Raw genomic sequence first — 20,074 nt, 5'->3', positions numbered from 1 at the left:
GTGCATGCAGGCACAAGCACATGTTAATGTGGCTGTCATTAGTTGTGTTAGCGGTGACAGAATCTTGGCACATGTAGACAGTACAGACAATCTCGGTCAGACACTCTCTCATTGCCTCTAGGGGGCCGAAACAAAAAGATATTGATTTTTACATTTGGCCAGAGGAACAAAAGAGAGTGGGGGAAGGAAGACAGATAGATGGAACGCCAGAGCAACAGAAGGAAAGAGAGAGAGAGATTTAAAAGGTAATCTCTCACTTGAACTGCCAAAGTGATCACCAGGGTGAAAGAATCTGAATGGTTGAGTTGAGCTTGAGTATTAGCATCAGAGACGACACATGGGACTGCATGTTGCGGATGCAGTCCCAAACTCCAGAGTTTTAACTTAAAAAGCACAACAATTTTGTAACTTTTACTTGTTCCTCGAAGATATTGTTTAGGCTTTTGCCTTTATTGATAGGGTACAGTAATGTTTGGACAGGAAAGGGGGAGAGAGATGGGGGAAGAAGTGCGGCAAAGGCCGACGGGCTCGGGACTCGAACCCGCCGTCAGGCTGGATTACCGGCCTAGGTGCCTGGACCGCTCAGCCGCAGCACAGACGTGGCTTATTTATAACCTATAATGTTTTCAGATACATATTTTGGCGTGCTGATTAAGTTTTAAATGAGTAATACATTGTCTGGATGTCATCTTGAATGAGATAAAAAATGGGAGTAGTTCTGTAATCAAAATCAGCTGTGTTTAGAGGAACGTGCAGCTTATGGGAATCAAACAGGTGAATGAAATCAAGATACGTATTGTATTGGCATCCATTGTTAGGTATGCCCAGCACGGATATGCTCTAAAAGTGCATTTTTCATTCACTTTAAGACATTTGTCACATCTGCCCTATGCAATTTTTGATCATGAATCCTAAAAGGCAAACATAAATACAAATTGTAACGCTTCAATGTTCAATGCAAAAAAAACACAATTAAATCGTTAATCGCAATCATTTCTGTGACAATGAATAGTCAACTTAAATTTGTAAACCTGACAGCCCTATAATTGATTGAAAATAAGTCATTTGCTGGGTGAACTACTCTCTAACAGTGCTCTCCATTCACTCATACTGTACTGTGACAACCCCAGGGGAGTCATTTGAGGTCTTTTAGGGAATGGTGTTTTATGCATAAACGTTTTCTTTGCAGATTAATCTGATTTCAGATCAACGCTGAGTGCATCTTTTCAGTCCATGCCTGTCCATCTACATGATATATATTAGACATGTTATAGTTACGGTATGCGTGTTCTTTACCACACATTTACAGTACACCAACCTGACATATCTATTAATATACTGCCTATAGGCAAAAGGTCAAACTCATAAAACAGCAGTTTTGGGTTCACTGCACCGTGTCGATCCACTATTTATTATTGAAATTAAGTAGTCTACGTAGTAACTTACTTTTGCCATCCATATGGCAACCTCATATTACAAGCAAAAAATGTGTTTTTGTGCATAGTTCCCATCGTGTTAATTTCCAAAGAAAACAAATAAAGGAAAGAAGAGAGAGAGAGGGGGGGGGGGGGGGGGTTCAGGAGATCAAGGCAGGAAAGAACATTTAGAAGCTTGTTCCACAAACAGCACACTCGTAGGGTCTCTCTTAGCTTATCTTATTTATACAGGCTGTACGGTCGTACAACCGTACAAAAATAACAAAAACAGCCGATCTACAAGCTCAAAATGCCTCGCTCCACGCTACTTTAGATCATTTTGTGTGATCAAGTAGGGCATTCATTTACGAAGAAATTTAAAAAGACTTATAATATGGAGGTTTCTGCGTGACCGTTACAGCAATACAGTATGTTGACATAATTATTATTTAGACATGGATGCAAAAATGTCTGACTGAAACTCATCTCTGACTTAATGCAAAGCCCTTGATGTCTGTGTGCCTGTGTGTACTCTGTGTGTGTGCGCGCACACGCGTGCGTTTGTTGTTTGCGTGCGTGTGTGTGTGTGTGTGCATGTGCCGAGTCTGTGCGTGGGTGCACATGTGGCGTATTTCTTCCTGGTATACGGTGTGATTGACAGCAGCCATTAATAGGATTAAGTCCAAGTGGGCCAGTGCTCTCTGCAGGGGTCTTCAAAGCCCACCGTCACACAAGAGCAGTGGTGGGGAAAAGTACTACATTTCTTTACTTTAGTAAGTATCAATACTGCAATATAGAAGTACTTTGTTACAAGTAGAATTGGCATAAAAATGTACTTAAAGTAACAAAAGTATTCATTATATGCAGAATGGCCCATTTAAAGTTTTCAAATGTAGAACAATCTTTTGAAAATAGCAGATCTACAAGCTCACAATGTGTCGCATAGATCTGCCAGTTGCAGTAGAAGTAAAAGTATTGGAAATTGGGAATACTCAAGTACCGTACAAATGCCTTAAAATTATACTTCAATACAGTACCTGAGTAAATGTACGTAGTACTTCCCCACCACAGCAGGAGAGCAGAGGAAACTCACTGACAACCCACTGGGATGGCATCTGCACTTCTCGTCTGCTTGTATGCGCACGCATGTGTGTGTGTGTGTGTGTGTGTGTGTGTGTGTGTGTGTGTGTGTGTGTGTGTGTGAGCACGCACGCACAAGGGAGAGAATGGACTGCCCACATGTGCGTAGCAGCAAGCAGAAGCATATGTCAAGTAAATTGTGTAACTTTTTGCATACTGTACACACTGTAAAACAGAGTTTTTACCCCTATAAAAGTGCCCATTTGGTTACATTTGTGCAATGTCTGATTTAACAAAAATATAAATGAAGGTGCATGGTATTTGGATGTATTTAAAAATGCTTTCAATATATTCTTGATTAAAAAACAGTGAAGCTACAAGATCACAATATGTCATGATGCGTCGCCAATACGATGCCAATACCATGGTACTTTTGTTCACGTAACATTTTTAATTCAGGACTTTAACAGAGCATTTCAAGTGGAATTTCTACTTTTAGCAGCAATTCTGAGTATACTTTTCCCACTACTGAGTCCTGACTGTATTTTGTTTTTAATTATCTTTTCAAAAACATTCTCAGAAGCACTGAGAAAATTGTTCTTTCTTCGTCCTTTTTTTCCAAACTTGACTACGGTAGCTGTGGTCTCAAAAACATAAGGGAAACTTTAATTAAAAAGCAAACGTTTGCTTTTTAATTACATTTTGAGCACAGAGCACTTTATGAGCATGATAAAATAAAAAATATTTTCTTAAGTCTCAGTCTAAGGAGTTTTACTTCTATTTTATATACGATGAGCGAGTATTTTTATAGTCAAATTTTCCCAAGAAACACACATTTTTCATGAATTATAAATGAATTAAAAGATTTTTTTCTCCACTAATTTATATAAAATATCCAAGAAATTACATGAATTAGAAAACAAATGTAACAGCCGATTCACAAGCTTACAGCGTGGCTCGAAGCGACGTGTTGTGAGTTTGTAGAGCTGCTATTTTCACTAGTTTGGGTCCCGGGTCAAATGTCAAATTTATCTTTTAGGTCTTGAGCTAAAAGGTTTGGGAACCACTGTTATGCAGTGTGAGAGAGAGAGGAAGTTAGGGTTAGTAACTTAGTAGTCTCGCGTTGCCAGACTGTTGCCTCTCGCAAATTTTCAAATGCTTCCGTGTCATCTTTAAAGTCTTAGATGATAAATAGAAATCATCTAAGCATGCGCTTGCTGCTTAGCAGGAATGGAAGTTTAAAAAATACAATGTAAAGATATTTTAAAAGATAAAATCGTGTGCCGTGTCTTACCTATAGAGATGGGCTTAGGGGACGGGTAGGTATCTTAGTATCATGTGCCGTGTCTTACCTGGAGTTAGGGGTTAGTAATAGTATCTTAGTAGCCTGGCCGAGCAACCGTGCTTTCTGGTCTATAGGGGCGGGTAGCGCATGGAGCTTGCGCTGGATAATATTGGTTCACCGATCGGAGCGCCCATCCCCCTCCGCCCCTCCCCAGTAGAAAACAGGAGAGAAAACTGACGTCACCCAATTTGGGGCGACGCCCCTCTGTCACTGTAGTTCACTCCCACTCCTAGACCAGGCTTTACTTTTTGAGCCGGAGGGACGAAAATAAAAGCCAGGGGACCGAGGCTACATCTTAGCATGGTGTGCTGTGTCTTACCTATGGCGATGGGGGCACACAAGGTACAGAGGAAGAGCAGGCGTGCAGTCCACATGACCTCCAAGGGTGACCTGGAAGTAAGCGCGGCGGTACGTCCTGCTGGGGCCAGGCGGAATGGCAAGGCGCTGCTGCTCCTCTTCTGGCGGGTTAGTGGTGGTGACAGCATATACAGGCCTGCAGTGGTGGGGGAAAGGTACGCAAGGTTAGTACTTCAGAAGAAAAAGTGTCAATACTGCAATTAAGAAATGCTACCGTTACGGAATTCAAAAGTACCAAAGTGTTGGCATCAAAATGTACTTAAAGTCCTAAAGGTACTCATTGTGCCGAATGTGCCAGTTAAAGTTTTCAAATGTATATGAATCTTTTGACAAGTTTCGACACTTAACTCTGGGGGAGCCCAGGTTCGACCAGGCAACCTTGCGGTTACCATCCGGCCACTCTCCCCTGAGCCACCACCGTCCCCGAGTAAATGTACTTAATTACTTTTCACCACTGGGAAACACACACACACACACACACACACACACACACACACGCACACACACACACACACACACACACACACACACACACACACACACACACACACACACACACACACACACACTGGGGTCACAGATGTCCAACGCAGTGGATCTCAAACTGTTCCTTCCTCTAGGGGTGCGTGTGACTGGGTGGTTAGAGGATTCTTGTCTAGGGGTGCGTGTGACTGAGTGGCTAAAGGCTTCTTGTCTATAGGGGTGCGTGTGACTGAGTGGTTAAAGGCTTCTTGTCTAGGGTGTGACTGAGTGGTATTTTAATATCAAAAGTCCCTAAAAAGGCAATTTCAGTTACTTCCCGTGAACAAAAACGTGCTGCGTGATGACATAGATAGACTTTCATGAATATAAATGAATCTTGATTTGGTTCACCTGTTTGATTTTCAAAGCTGCACGTTCTTCAAACACAGCTGTTTTTAATTACAGAACTACTCTGTTTTAATCTCATTCAAGGTGACATCCAGATGGTTTATTACTCATTTTAAACATAATCAGCACAATAAAAGATGTATCTGAAAACATTATAGGTTATAAATAAGCCACGTAGTACTAGTAAACATGCTTAGCTGGCCGGTTCTCTCTCTCTCTCTCTCTCCCTGGTAAACAAACCCTAACCTTGCTGGACACGGCTGCAGTGATTGCTTGAGATTAAAACATCCTATAGCCTGAAGGGATGAGGCATTCTGATTGGTTCAGAAACAGACTGAACCTTCAACATAAAATTACCGAAAATGTCATTGCAGTACAGGGCATTGATGCAGCCTGACAGGGATTTGGTTCGATTTGCAAACCCGGTGTAACTTTGCTGTGTCTGATTTCCTGTCAATATACATTGATTTATCGAAATAAAGGATATATATATTTTTTTTTAGACTTGTAGTTCTGTAGGGATTATTTCTGATTCATCAGATAATGATACTGAAAATACAGAAACATCACCCTAATCAAACAAAACCCTAATCTAAGCTTGCAATTGCAAAAATACATTTCATATATTTCATTGATTTCCTTTTAATATATAATTATAATTATAAAGGCAACAAATTAGAATATAATCTGTTAACCTCATAGAAGAAAATTGTGTCTATACTGTACGTCTACTGTTGTTAGCATAATGATCCTCGCTGGTTATATGCGGGTCATTTGGAATTTCACATCACTATCACAGTGTGAAATGTATTGATGTTCCAATCTAATTGTTCATTTCATGCTCTATCAATGATAAACAATTAATTGGATGGAGGTCTCGGAGATTAATGGAGGTGATAGATTGGTTTATGTACATGATCTTTTTCTTTTCTTTTTTCTTTTGTAGCAAATTGATTGAAAAGCTGACCAGCTTCGTTGACTCGCTTGTCTCACAAACCTTGACTCATTTGCTCGCCCACTCACTCCGCTCACTATATTTAGTTCTTTGTTTGCGTTATTTTAAACAGAATATACACGTTTCTTCTTTCTCGCTATACATGAGAGTGAGGCATTGTCATGTTATTGTTGAGGGGCGCTTTCCCCTCCAACGTGTGGCTTTCAGAAATAACGTTATGCGGAAGCCAAGTCTATGGACTTTAATGTTTGGGGGGGAAAAAAGGAAAAAAAGAAACAGGACCCACTCGTGACGTCATGTGGCAACTAAGTCTCTGGACTTTTAATAAAAAAGGACCCGCTTCCACAGTGGGCGCCCCTCACTTCACACAGGTGTGATTAATGTACACCGTCATGCTTCAGGCTCACCATAAGCCCCATGCAGCGTGTTATTGTTCCGATCAATGTGCAATAAACAACATTTCTCCAGACACTAGTTCAAAGGTAGCAGCAGCATTAGTTTGTCCCTTAACGTCCCATGGACATTCTCCAGAGGAAAGAAACACAGCCCAAGCATAATCAGCAAACTTATTGTGGAGTGCCTGTGTGTGTGTGTGTGTGTGTGTGTGTGTGTGTGTGTGTGTGTGTGTGTTCACTGATGTCACTCACTGCAAATAGCCCTATCTACAATTTAGGCATTTAGCACACTCTTAATCCAGAGCGATTTACAGTAAGCAAGAAAAGCACAAGGTACTACATCAAATGCACAGTAGAATAGCTGCACACAACGAGTCACAGCTTGTAGAGCTTGGCTTGTATCTGCAATTCTCCGGCTATGTTTGGCTATTTTTATTTATTTTCGCTATTTTCAGTGCTGTCCTAAAACTTCCCAAAAGTCCAAGAACAAACCTGTGTGTGTATGTGTGTGTGTTTGCGTGCGTGCATGTGTGCATGCGTGCGTGTGTAAGAGATATAAGAGAGCAGAGAAAATAAGAGAAGGGAGAGAGAAACGTGCGACAGCTGGGGACGGAGGTAGCAGCGCAGACAGGCAGAGCCATGGGAAATTTATCTTGTGTAACAGAGCCTATTGATCAGCGCCACTGTAGCCCAGCAGAGACTAAAACAATAGCCACCATCTCAAGCCACGTCATGCTGCGAAGGCAGCAAAGCTTAAATGACACAGCAGCAACCCCCCCCCCCCACCGTAGCCATTTGATGGATTGCTACAACTTTGGCTATACGTATGTATTGTATGGCTATATGTATTTTTAGCAGCCATGATAACGGCAAAACCGTTAAAAAAAAAGCATGAATAAAGTGTCCTGTAATAACCTCTGGTCGCAACATTGGATGACACACGACTCTGCAGTGGAAGAATCTGCAATCGTGGAAAAAGGTTCTCGCAGTTTACTCAAGTAAATGTATCAATGTGGCAATGTAGAAATACTCTGTTACAAGTAAAAGTCAGGAATTAAAAGTGGACTTGAGTAAAAGTACAAAAGTATTGGTATCAAAATGTACGTAATGTACCAACAGTAGAAAGTACTGCCCATTATTAGTAATATCCCATTTCACAAGTTTTCGGATGTACATGAAAAGAATTAGAAAATAGCAGAGCAATTTAGCCTCGTGTTAGGACAAAATAGCCGATTTGCTCGTCTACATATGATGTACATTCTCCATTCATATTCATTAGCATTTAATGCTTGTGTTAGGACATAATAGCTGATTTGCTCAGTCACATATGACGAAAATTCTCCATTAATTTAATATTTGTGTTAGGACAAAAATCTACACTATAGCTGAGGGGCTATAGCTCCCCTCAAAAATACCTCAAAACTGTACTTAAGTACAGTACTTGAGTGAATAAATGTACTTAGTTACTTTACACCACTGAAAATCGGTTGGGAAAGTTCTGTTGGGAAACAAAGACACACACCCTGCGCTGGGAGAAGCATGGGTGGAAAGTTCTGTTGGGAAACAAAGACACACACCCTGCGCTGGGAGAAGCATCTCCACTCTCCCATTCTTCATTATGACGTTATGACAAGTCCAGATCTTATCCGTGTGTGTCATCGTCATGTTATTGAGAATTTAATTACGAGAACATTTTAATCAAATTGAAATTATTTGTTTAAAATGAAATGCTATCGAATAATTCAAAAGGCCTTTTTTAATTTGCATTTGATCAAGATCTGAAATCTGGTATAAATAAGCCTTCGGGAAACTTTGACAGAAAAAGACTCGCTCGCCGTATAGAAAATAGAAGTAAAACTCCTTAGACTGAGACTTAAGAAAATATAATTAAAAAGCTAAAGTTTTCTCAGTGCTTCATAAATAAGCCGATTAATGAGTTCATTGGGTTTTTTGAATTAAACATCGGAACACATAAATCTGTTTGCCTTTTAAGCTTTGCGTACAAATGTTGCACATGCAGAGCCGATATGACAAACAACTTAAATATCCACAGAAATTACTGACAATGACGGGTACCTTGCAGTAATCAAAATAAACAACGCACTCTGCCCAAAACAAGCCATGCACGTAACAATCTAATACAGTACTCACAGCGCGCCACAGTGCGAACCATCGTGAGCTCAGTAAGATCCGCTATTTCCGCATTTTTTTCAAAAAGAAAACAATTGCGAATATCTCAAATAACTGCGATTGCGATGATGTACTAATTGTGACAGCCCGGTATCACAGCTGTCAGGGTAAAGTGATGGTCTTCAGGGATGTTCATGGTGACTATGTGTGGCTACTAGTGGACATTTGCGCTCGGTTGAGTTTTGAACATCAGTGTGACAGAAAAACTACACATGGGATCTTTCCTGAGTCTGATACTCCTACCGGCGTCAAGGCAGCCCAGGCGTTAATTTCCCACCAAACACCATTCAAAGGTAAAAAGATCTACATAACTAAAGAACGCCATAATATCCTTCATGTCCTGCTGACGTTTATTTGGTTCAGACCGGCAACACCAGTCAACAGCTCCTCATAAAACGTCGTTAACGGCACCAAAGTGTTTAAATCACAATGGACTCACTCTCGCTCCATCAACCCTCCTTAAACAACCGAACGAGCTGCCCCAGTTTGATTGATTGGTCCCTAACGCAATTGAACATGAGCAATCTGACCAGCTGTCCACAGCTAGACACAGCGTGTGTGCGTGTGTGTGTGTGTGTGTGTGTGTGTGTGTGTGTGTGTGTGTGTGGTTAGGGGGGGGGGGGGGGGTGGGGGGGGGCACAGGGCTGACACATGGCTGGACACCAGCAGTCACGGCACTCGGCTGCTCCATAATTCAGAAGCCTCTCCATCATTCCATATGTTCCAGGACTGTGTTGTTCATCAATTAATTAACCCTATCTGCTTAGCCATGCTAGCGGTGTGTGCGCAGAACAACGGTCTGTGTGCCTCACCCCACAGAACAACGGTCTGTGTGCCTCTCCCCACAGAACAACGGTCTGCGTGCCTCTCCCCACAGAACAACGGTCTGTGTGCCTCTCCCCACAGAACAACGGTCTATGTGTGCCTCTCCCCACAGAACAACGGTCTGCATGCCTCTCCCCACAGAACAACGGTCTGCGTGCCTCGCCCCACAGAACAACGGTCTGCGTGCCTCTCCCCACAGAACAACGGTCTGTGTGCCTCTCCCCACAGAACAACGGTCTGTGTGCCTCTCCCCACAGAACAACGGTCTGCGTGCCTCGCCCCACAGAACAACGGTCTGTGTGCCTCTCCCCACAGAACAACGGTCTGTGTGCCTCTCCCCACAGAACAACGGTCTGCGTGCCTCTCCCCACAGAACAACGGTCTGTGTGCCTCTCCCCACAGAACAACGGTCTGCGTGCCTCTCCCCACAGAACAACGGTCTGCGTGCCTCTCCCCACAGAACAACGGTCTATGTGTGCCTCTCCCCACAGAACAACGGTCTGTGTGCCTCTCCCCACAGAACAACGGTCTGTGTGCCTCTCCCCGCAGAACAACGGTCTGTGTGCCTCGCCCCGCAGAACAACGGTCTGTGTGCCTCTCCCCACAGAACAACGGTCTGTGTGCCTCACCCCACAGAACAACGGTCTGTGTGCCTCTCCCCGCAGAACAACGGTCTGTGTGCCTCTCCCCACAGAACAACGGTCTGTGTGCCTCACCCCACAGAACAACGGTCTGTGTGCCTCGCCCCGCAGAACAACGGTCTGTGTGCCTCGCCCCGCAGAACAACGGTCTGTGTGCCTCTCCCCACAGAACAACGGTCTGTGTGCCTCACCCCACAGAACAACGGTCTGTGTGCCTCTCCCCACAGAACAACGGTCTGTGTGCCTCTCCCCACAGAACAACGGTCTGTGTGCCTCTCCCCACAGAACAACGGTCTGTGTGCCTCTCCCCACAGAACAACGGTCTGTGTGCCTCTCCCCACAGAACAACGGTCTGTGTGCCTCTCCCCACAGAACAACGGTCTGTGTGCCTCTCCCCACAGAACAACGGTCTGCGTGCCTCTCCCCACAGAACAACGGTCTGCATGCCTCTCCCCACAGAACAACGGTCTGTGTGCCTCTCCCCACAGAACAACGGTCTGTGTGCCTCTCACCCCCACAGAACAACGGTCTGTGTGCCTCTCCCCACAGAACAACGGTCTGTGTGCCTCTCCCCACAGAACAACGGTCTGTGTGCCTCTCCCCACAGAACAACGGTCTGTGTGCCTCTCCCCACAGAACAACGGTCTGTGTGCCTCTCCCCACAGAACAACGGTCTGTGTGCCTCTCCCCACAGAACAACGGTCTGTGTGCCTCTCCCCACAGAACAACGGTCTGTGTGCCTCTCCCCACAGAACAACGGTCTGTGTGCCTCTCCCCACAGAACAACGGTCTGTGTGCCTCTCCCCACAGAACAACGGTCTGTGTGCCTCTCCCCACAGAACAACGGTCTGTGTGCCTCTCCCCACAGAACAACGGTCTGTGTGCCTCTCCCCACAGAACAACGGTCTGCGTGCCTCTCCCCACAGAACAACGGTCTGCATGCCTCTCCCCACAGAACAACGGTCTGTGTGCCTCTCCCCACAGAACAACGGTCTGCGTGCCTCTCCCCACAGAACAACGGTCTGCGTGCCTCTCCCCACAGAACAACGGTCTGCGTGCCTCTCCCCACAGAACAACGGTCTGCGTGCCTCTCCCCACAGAACAACGGTCTGCGTGCCTCTCCCCACAGAACAACGGTCTGCGTGCCTCTCCCCACAGAACAACGGTCTGCGTGCCTCACCCCCCCACAGAACAACGGTCTGCGTGCCTCACCCCCCCACAGAACAACGGTCTGTGTGCCTCTCCCCACAGAACAACGGTCTGTGTGCCTCTCCCCACAGAACAACGGTCTGTGTGCCTCTCCCCACAGAACAACGGTCTGTGTGCCTCTCCCCACAGAACAACGGTCTGTGTGCCTCTCCCCACAGAACAACGGTCTGTGTGCCTCTCCCCACAGAACAACGGTCTGCGTGCCTCACCCCCCCACAGAACAACGGTCTGCGTGCCTCACCCCCCCACAGAACAACGGTCTGTGTGCCTCTCCCCACAGAACAACGGTCTGTGTGCCTCACCCCACAGAACAACGGTCTGTGTGCCTCTCCCCACAGAACAACGGTCTGTGTGCCTCTCCCCACAGAACAACGGTCTGTGTGCCTCTCCCCACAGAACAACGGTCTGTGTGCCTCTCCCCACAGAACAACGGTCTGTGTGCCTCTCCCCGCAGCAATCCAGGACTAATCCAAAATCAAATCACTCAAGTTACCTTCATAATTCAGCATGGCTCCGTCAATGCTCCATATGCTCTCGTTAATGATGTAATTAGGTTCCATCTACAATGTCCACACAACGCATCCTCAATGGTGACTCGCCCGAAGCCATGCGCTATTTAGCGAGTGGTAATGGCGCTAATTTCGCAGGAACATATGTGTTGCGTTTACTGTACACATTATCATCAGCATATGCATGGTTTTTAGGTTGAGAACCGTATCGGGCTGTACAAATCAACGGGATGCGCTCGTAATTCTGACAACAATGTGGCGGTTATAGGGTTAGGGACAGGGTTAGTGTGGGGCGAGTCAGACAGATGCACCGTCGGAAGAATGCAGCTGACCCCAAATCAACTCCATGGTAAAACTGATACGCAAATTAGACCATTCTTTCCTTTCTCCTCTTTTTAACGAAGATAATATTTCTATTATGAGCCACACATAATGTATCACTGCAGAGACACAGAAGAAGCATCAAGTAATGAGCAGCAAAGCATTTAATAATTGATCGGACCCAAAGACACAGCTCCGTCTGACGCACCTGATTGTAATGGATCTGTTTTTCTGTGTTCCAGATCCATTGGAAAAGCAGGACTCTATTACTTTTCTCCCACTTCGCTCGGTCTCCAACTTATTTTCCAATTCGCTTTTTTTTGGGGTGGATTTGTTTTTCTGCAATTACCTTTCAGCAACCGAAGCAGTGAATGCATTAAATAATCTATGTGCTCCCTTTCCAAACACAGTTGAAATCCTCTGTGTTCATTCATTTCTAGCTCTGCAACAGGGTAATTATAGGTAACTAGAACTCACAAAATAACTTGTTTGTTTAGTCGTGGCAAGTATCCAAAAATCTTCTGTAAAAAAAACAAAGATAGACAGTAGCAAAAATAGTCACGACGAGTTTGTAGATCTGCTATTTTTTGCAGGGGTTTTTTCTGAGGTTTTTGAATCTTGCCACCTGACTGCCACAAAATTTAACTAAACTAAAAACGTGACTTATCACAAAATAAAAACAAAAAGTGTACAAATTGGTTACATTTGCACACTCACAGAGCTAAATTAACCGACACCCATGATTCCACAGTGCATTTAAGCACTGTGACAATCTGGTCCTCGACAGCCTCCTGCATCCAGATGTGTCTCATTGTGTTCTATATTTTGCTCTGCCCTGAATCTCCATTTCCTACAGGGTCCATATTAGAAGAAGGGCTGTTGCCTGGGCTTCCACATATGGGGAGACGCTGCGCTGCATGCATGCATCCATGGACTAATTGATGCTGGGCTGACTCCATGCACCAAGCCTGGATCTGTGTGTGTGTGTGTGTGTGTGTGTGTGTGTGTGTGTGTGTGTGTGTGTGTATGCGTGCGTGCGTGCGTGCGTGCGTGTGTGCGTGTCCGTGCGTGCGTGGCGTGTGTGTGCACCTATGTGTGTATGACCGTGTGTGTATGTATGTGCATTCAGTCCCCTAACTAGACTCCTGCCTGTCACAGTAGTGTTCCTCATTCTAGGATTCTCTCGTGCACTAATGAGGCCTGACCGTACCGGGCTACTCTGTCAGGGTACATGACGCGCACGCACACACACACACACACACACACACACACACATGCACACGCACACATGCACATCACTGAGCTTATCACCAGGACACCAGATGCCCCAGTCCCTCAGCCTCCAGGCAGTGAGTCTGAAATGTGTCCATGCTGTGTTTTTTTAGGCTACAGTGTGTGGACTTGTGTCTCTGTGTGTGTGTGTGTGTGTGTGTGTGTGTGTGTGTGTGTGTGTGTGTGTGTGTGTGTGTGTGTGTGTGTGTGTGTGTGTGTGTGAGTGCGTGCGTGCGTGCGATGTGCGATGTGTGTGCGTGCTCTCACTAGTCCTATACGTGAGGGCCCCCGAGTATAGTAGAATTTGAGAAATATGCATTTTGAGGACTAGGGCTGTCACGATTACCAATTTAAGTTGACAATTAATTGTCACATAAATAATTGTGATTAATGATATAATTATTGTGTTTTTTGCATTGAACATTGGAGCGTTACCATTTATATTCCTGTTTGCCTTTTAGGCTTCGTGATCATGCACACATTGCACAGGGCAGATATGACAAATGACTTAAAAATACAAAGAAATCACAGACACGATCTGCTATTTCAGCTATTTTTTAAATAGCTGGAAAAACATGGAAACGAGTGACCATTATGCAAATATAATTGTGATTGTCTCAAATAATTGCGATTAGTCAATTATTTATGTTTGCTGTGCTTGCTGTGTTTGTATTGTTTTGAATGTGATGCTATCTATGATAAAATACGTTTTACTCTTATGTACACAAGATGTAACAATGAAGTACGACCTTGAACCTTGAATTATGTAATAATCGTAACTACAATTACAATAACAAAAAAATATATTCAAATTGGGGTTAGGTTTAGGATTAGGATTATACATTTAGAGGTTAGATTTAGGGATTTTCAGCTATTTTCAATGCTGGCATAAAAATGTTGATGGTACAGTATAAGCATAGTGTGCATGTGCGTGTGTGGTTGGTTTAAATTAAAGATTTAAACCAGTGTATCTATACAGTGCACACCGTAAATTCAGGTGTGTTAATTTAACTGCAGGAGTGTAAACACTCTGTTAACACTCAGAATTTTAGAGTGCAGGTTGAGGTGAAATTGAAAATGTAAATGAAAGCTCAGTGTGTTTCTGTATATGTAATGACGTAATTCCTCCCAGCCTGCTTGTTATTCCTAATTAAAACAGAAGGGAACAAAGCACGGACATTTAGGACCGTGTCGGCTTTTGAAAAGTGCTAGAAGCTGACCACTTATTTAACATGAATTTCTCGCTCAATAGTTGTTATCCACTAAACGTTGTTACAGCGTGGCACTTTAAAAATGACCAACTCAACAAGATCTGCCAACCGCAAACACATTATCCCATTTCTGAAAGTTCTTTGAAAATGTTCTTCGGGATATCTTTCTCGTGGATTTAAAAAAAGATTTGTTTTTCAGTAATCACATGAGGAAATTAAAGAAAAATTAAAGAAATTAATTATAAAACAAATGTAAGAAGTAATGAAAATAGCGAATCTACAAGCTCACAGTACGGCGCAAAGCAACACATTGTGGGCTTACAGATCTGCTATTTTCAATAGCAGAGAATATTTTCAATTTGTGTCCTGGGCAAATATAAAATTTATTTTTGGGGTCTTGAGCTAAAAAAAAAGGTAAGCACTGCTCTATTGGGATATAATAACATAATACAATAGGAATGAAAGTAGTTAACAAAACGGAGAAAGAAAAGCACGTATATATTTTGCCCAGAAAGGACACGGCGCCACATATTTCCCACAATTCATTGCACTTTCTAATTGTTCACTGAGGAATGGTCATTATGGCCTTGACTACTGCATGCCTATGAGGCTTAGTTTTTCCTTTTCCCTCTTTCTCTTCATCTGGTTTTATCTCATCAGTCCTGTCCCCCAGCCTCTGGTATAGTGAGCTCTGTTGGAGGGCAGGCAGAGTAGACGGGGAGCTCAAGGGGCCGGTATCGTGTTCAGTAAAATGGCAACGGTCCGCCAAGCCACGCTAAATTACCTCCAGTTGGCTTCCTGGGGAAGTTGAAGTCGCCATGGAACAAGGTAACGTGTGTGTGTGTGTGTGTGTGTGTGTGTGTGTGTGTGTGTGTGTGTGTGTGTGTGTGCGTGCATGTGTGCGTGTGCATGTGCGTGCGTGTGTTCAATATCAACCTGGCCTCCAAGTCCTGGAGAGAGAGAGAGAGAGAGAGAGAGAGAGAGAGAGAGAGAGAGAGAGAAGAGAGAGAGAGAGAGAGAGAGAGAGAGAGAGAGAGAGAGAGAGAGAGAGAAAGAGAGAGAGACAAAGAGGGAGAGAGAGAAAGAGAGAGAGCTCCACTGAAAGCAGGGGGCTGAAAGAATCACCTGGTTGAACGACCACACTTACAAACACATGAATTCTTCTCTCACATGTGTAGCCTATATCCCCGTGGGGACTAAAACGTTCTATTTTGTGGTACGTTTGTGTGCGTGCCGTGCACCATTTTCTTATATGTCTGAATTTACACTACAATCCACCCAGAGCTCTCATGAGGTCTGCTGACCAGTCGCTGCTGACTGTGAATGCTTCATGTAATCTGCCTTGTTTTATCCTCTCTTGAAGCACTTTGGGCAATCTCGGTTGTGTGAAATGTGCTATATAAATAAAGGTAGATTTGATTTTTAACCCCTAACCACAATCCTAATCCCTATAAACCAAAGCCCAACACTAAATTTTACACGAATATAAACGCCTACTCCAGTCCCAACCCTGACCACAACCTGAATCTTTTACTGCACTAGATTATTCAATAGAGCACTGAATTCTCTTAAACTTTTAGACGGTATCGCACATTTATTGATTTTATAGTTAGTCGTAGTGCAAACATTTTGAAAATAGCAGGTCTACAGTACAAACTCACAACGCCATCCATCAAGGCTGTGAACATGCAGATCGGCGATTTTTCACAATTTCTGAAATGTTTCGACCATTTACTTTTCGCCTAGAATTTCATTCCCAAAATAGCGATTGATTATAAACTGATCATTTAATAGAATAGAATAGAATAGAATTATCACTCTTATTTTTTTTAGATTAGAATAGATTAAATTGATTAGTTCGATCAACTGTTGCACCCTAATCTGAACCTGAACATGAACCTTAAAGGTCTAAAATTGTGTCCCCATTATGTCCCCATAAAGTCAAGTTTGACTGAATTTAATTTACTATCCTTCTGGGAAATCTTGGTCCCAATGTGGGTAGTTAATAGTTACACACACACACACACACACACACACACACACACACACACACACGTAAACACGCGCACACAACAGATTCGGGACGGAAGGCCCACCCCCCTAATTAAGCCCCAGACACTGATTAGGAGAAGGTGAGACCAGAGACTCTGAGTCATTTTCCCCAACAATATGGACGTCTTGACATATAATCTGCCTCCGTATGTTACTCTACTGTTTGGCGGTGTGGCTGGGAGGTATACACAGACACACGCACGCACACACACACACACACACACACACACACACACACCCACCCACCCCAGGACCATATTAAAATCACAATTAGTTCTCTCCGATGTCACACCTCATCAGCGGCCCAATAACAACAGAAGACGGATGGATACTAACACTCTGCGTCTAGATGACGATCGGTCTGTACTCGTAGAGACAGTATAGATTGTCCTATAGGCTAGTGTCTGTCACACACAGAGAGAGAGAGAGAGAGAGAGAGAGAGAGAGAGAGAGAGAGAGAGTAGCGGTGGAAAAAGTAATCACATGTTTTACTTAAGTAAAAAGTATCAATACTGCAATGTAGGAATACTCCGTTACAAGTAAAAGTCTGGAATTCAAGATGTACTTGAGTGAAAGTACAAAAGTACCGGCATCAGAATGTACTTAAAGTACCAAAAGTAGGCAGTACTCATTATGCAGGGACAAATTTCAAATCTTCCAAGTTCAAATGTATGAAAATCTTGTGAAAATAGCAGATCTACAAGCTCACATTGCGTCGCGATTGAAATGCATATAGTGCTGAAGTGGTTACTGTACGTTTTGTTATAATAATCAAATCAATAATCTGCAAAGTAACGAGTAAGTTTTCAAATAAATGTAGTGGAGTAAAAGTAAAATATTTGCCTCTGAGATAGTCCTCTAGTGGAGTAGAAGTACTGGAAATTGGAAATACCCACATAAAGTACAAATGCCTCACAATTGTACTTAAGTACAGCACTCAGTTACCTTCCACCACTGGCTGGGGGGTGGGGTTGCTGCATGGCTTGTGTATTGGAATGAGCACTGTGTTGTCAAGCTGCCCTCAAGACAAGTGGCCTGGCTGGCAATTTATTTCATCCATGCGGCGGAGGCCGTAAATCCTTTGTGTTGCTTCCTGGCAGAGAACTGCAGAGAGCTACAGTACTGTATAGCCTTAAAGGTATAGGTCACCCCAACATCAATGTGACACACACGCACATACGTGCGCACGCACACACACGCGAATGCGTGCACACGCACGCACTCGCGAACGCACGCGCACACGTGCACACACGCTCACACACGCACACACACCCGTACACTACACGCACACATGCACACTCCTATATGCTTTATGAAGCAAAAGTATCAATAGCTAAAATACTGTAATATAATGACAACGTACTAATTATTTGATCGGCCCAAAACATTGTGTATATTGTCATGATTTGTCGTGAGCCGTGTTGGCTTTTGTCCGTGGCGTAAACATCTTTAAATAAATATTTTTTGAAAAGTCTATGGGGAAAATGAATGGGGAATTCTCTTCCGGGGGCTCTCGTTGTCATGAAAGGGGGCGGGACAGCGACGCTCTATAGCCAACGACTGTGGGGCACTTGTTGTGTCGCACTCGTTGCGTCGCTGCGTCGCAGCTTGTAGATCTGCTATTTTCTTCCAAAAGTGCCCTCCTACGGAATTTCAGCCCCTGCCTCTGTAACACTCTCTGCACGTATAGCCAATGGATCAGTCAATTAAAGCGCGTAACACAACCTTGATGCCTGACAGCGAGGCCCGGATTCCATTCCTGTCTCTCTCCGTCGTACTGTCAAACCCGAAAACAAATGATGACACTATATGCAGTATTATATCATCTGGGATTTTGGATATCACGTTGTGAGCTTGTATATGTAGATCTGTACATTCGCTATTTTAGGGGGAGGGAATTATAATACTAGCGTCACAAACGATTAGTAAAAAATCGCCCTATAGGTTTGGCACTGTCTTATAGACACAAGGTTGATCTATACGCAACTCATTTTGTCTCCTGCTATTCATTTATTTATTTATGTATTTATTAATTTTTTTAAAGGTCGGGGGGGGGGGGGCGGGGTATATATATTGTCCAGATTTACATACGGATTAATGTAATGACAACAATGTACTGCTGAGTACAGACAGACAGACATGATGGACGGAACAGAGAGATTTTCCACAAAACCAAGAGACAAATACCCCCAGTAGCAAACAGTTCACATACTGTAGTCCCCTCGCCCTCTCCCTCCATGTTATTAGACATTCTGAGCCCCATCTGAAAACCCTGCTCTTGGCTTTGACCGGACTGATGCGGTTCCCCCCCCCCATCCCCCCCCCCCCCCCCCCTCAACCTCCCTGGGCCACTCCGGCTATTCTCGCAGGAATCGGATGCACTGAAACAACCCCAGAAAAATAAAATAATAACCCACTCTGGACCAAACTCTGTCTGAGAGGCAAGTCGGCCATTCTGATTCCAGTGGTGGAAAAAGTACTAGTTTAAAAGTATCAACACTGCAATGTAGAACTACTATAGAAGTACAAAGGTATTGGCATGGAAATGTACTTAAAGTATATCAAAAGTAAAAGTACAGTTTTCAAATGAATACAAATCTTTTGAAAATAGCCGTGACACATTGTGAGCTTGTAGATCGGCTATTTTCAAATGGCCGAAATGTATATACAGAGCTGATATTAATGTATGTTTAATTTATAATAATAATAATACAAATTTACAAAGTAAAGTTTTCAAATAAAATGTAGTGGAGCAAAAGTACAACATTTGCGTCTGAGATATAGCGCGAGTATAGAGGCAAAAGCATTGGATATTGGAAATACTCGAGTAAGGTACAAATACCTAAAAATTGTACTCAAAATGTACTTAGTTACTCTCCACCACTGGCCCGCCGCCCCTGGCTAGACACAGCGCTAGCTCCGTTCTGCTCCGCTCTGAACTTTCTATAACGCTGTCATCTACAGTAATCAGCTCTCTCTCTCTCTCTCTCTCTCTCTCTCTCTCTCTCTCTGCCCCTCATGAGACAAGAGCGGTTAGGACAGAACGGGGGGGGGCAGGGTATAGGAGGGGATGGGTGGGGGGCGGGGGGGGGTGACGATGGGCAGGGAAGATATAGAGATATGTGGGAGAAAGAATGGAGGCAGAGATAGATGGATGAGACGGCCAGGATGGGGAAGGAAAGACAGAAGATAGAGGAAGAGTGACACGGGGACGCAGGCAGAGCGGAGGGGGGGAGGGGGGGGGGGGGAGGAAGCGCTCAGAGGGATCAGAGTGAGCCGAGGAAAAGGAGAAGAGGACGGGAGGGTGGGGTTGGGGGGGGATGGGGGGGGTGGAGGAGAGGATAGGGTGGGAAATCTCAAAGCCAGTTAATAACCCTCGGCTATTACTGTGAAATGAGAGGGGTGTGACAGTCTTATCGGGGTCTTA

The 20,074-nt window shown here is 44.1% G+C and overlaps 1 protein-coding gene across 1 annotated transcript in view; it reads right to left on the bottom strand.

Annotated features, from left to right (window-relative positions):
• LOC308312950 (adhesion G protein-coupled receptor L3-like) overlaps positions 1-20,074 on the bottom strand; it is a 204,015-nt gene that overhangs the window by 149,249 nt on the left and 34,692 nt on the right. Inside the window, 1 exon segment of the mRNA XM_080759759.1 lies at positions 4,160-4,333. Within this exon segment, the coding sequence (XP_080615885.1) occupies positions 4,160-4,325 (166 nt within the window). The 5' untranslated portion in view covers positions 4,326-4,333.

The sequence above is a fragment of the Protomyctophum bolini genome (assembly GCF_963924005.1).
Source record: "Protomyctophum bolini genome assembly, chromosome: 3".
In the NCBI taxonomy this organism is placed as follows: Eukaryota; Metazoa; Chordata; class Actinopteri; order Myctophiformes; family Myctophidae; genus Protomyctophum; species Protomyctophum bolini.
This window is presented reverse-complemented; position numbering and strand designations above follow the sequence as displayed.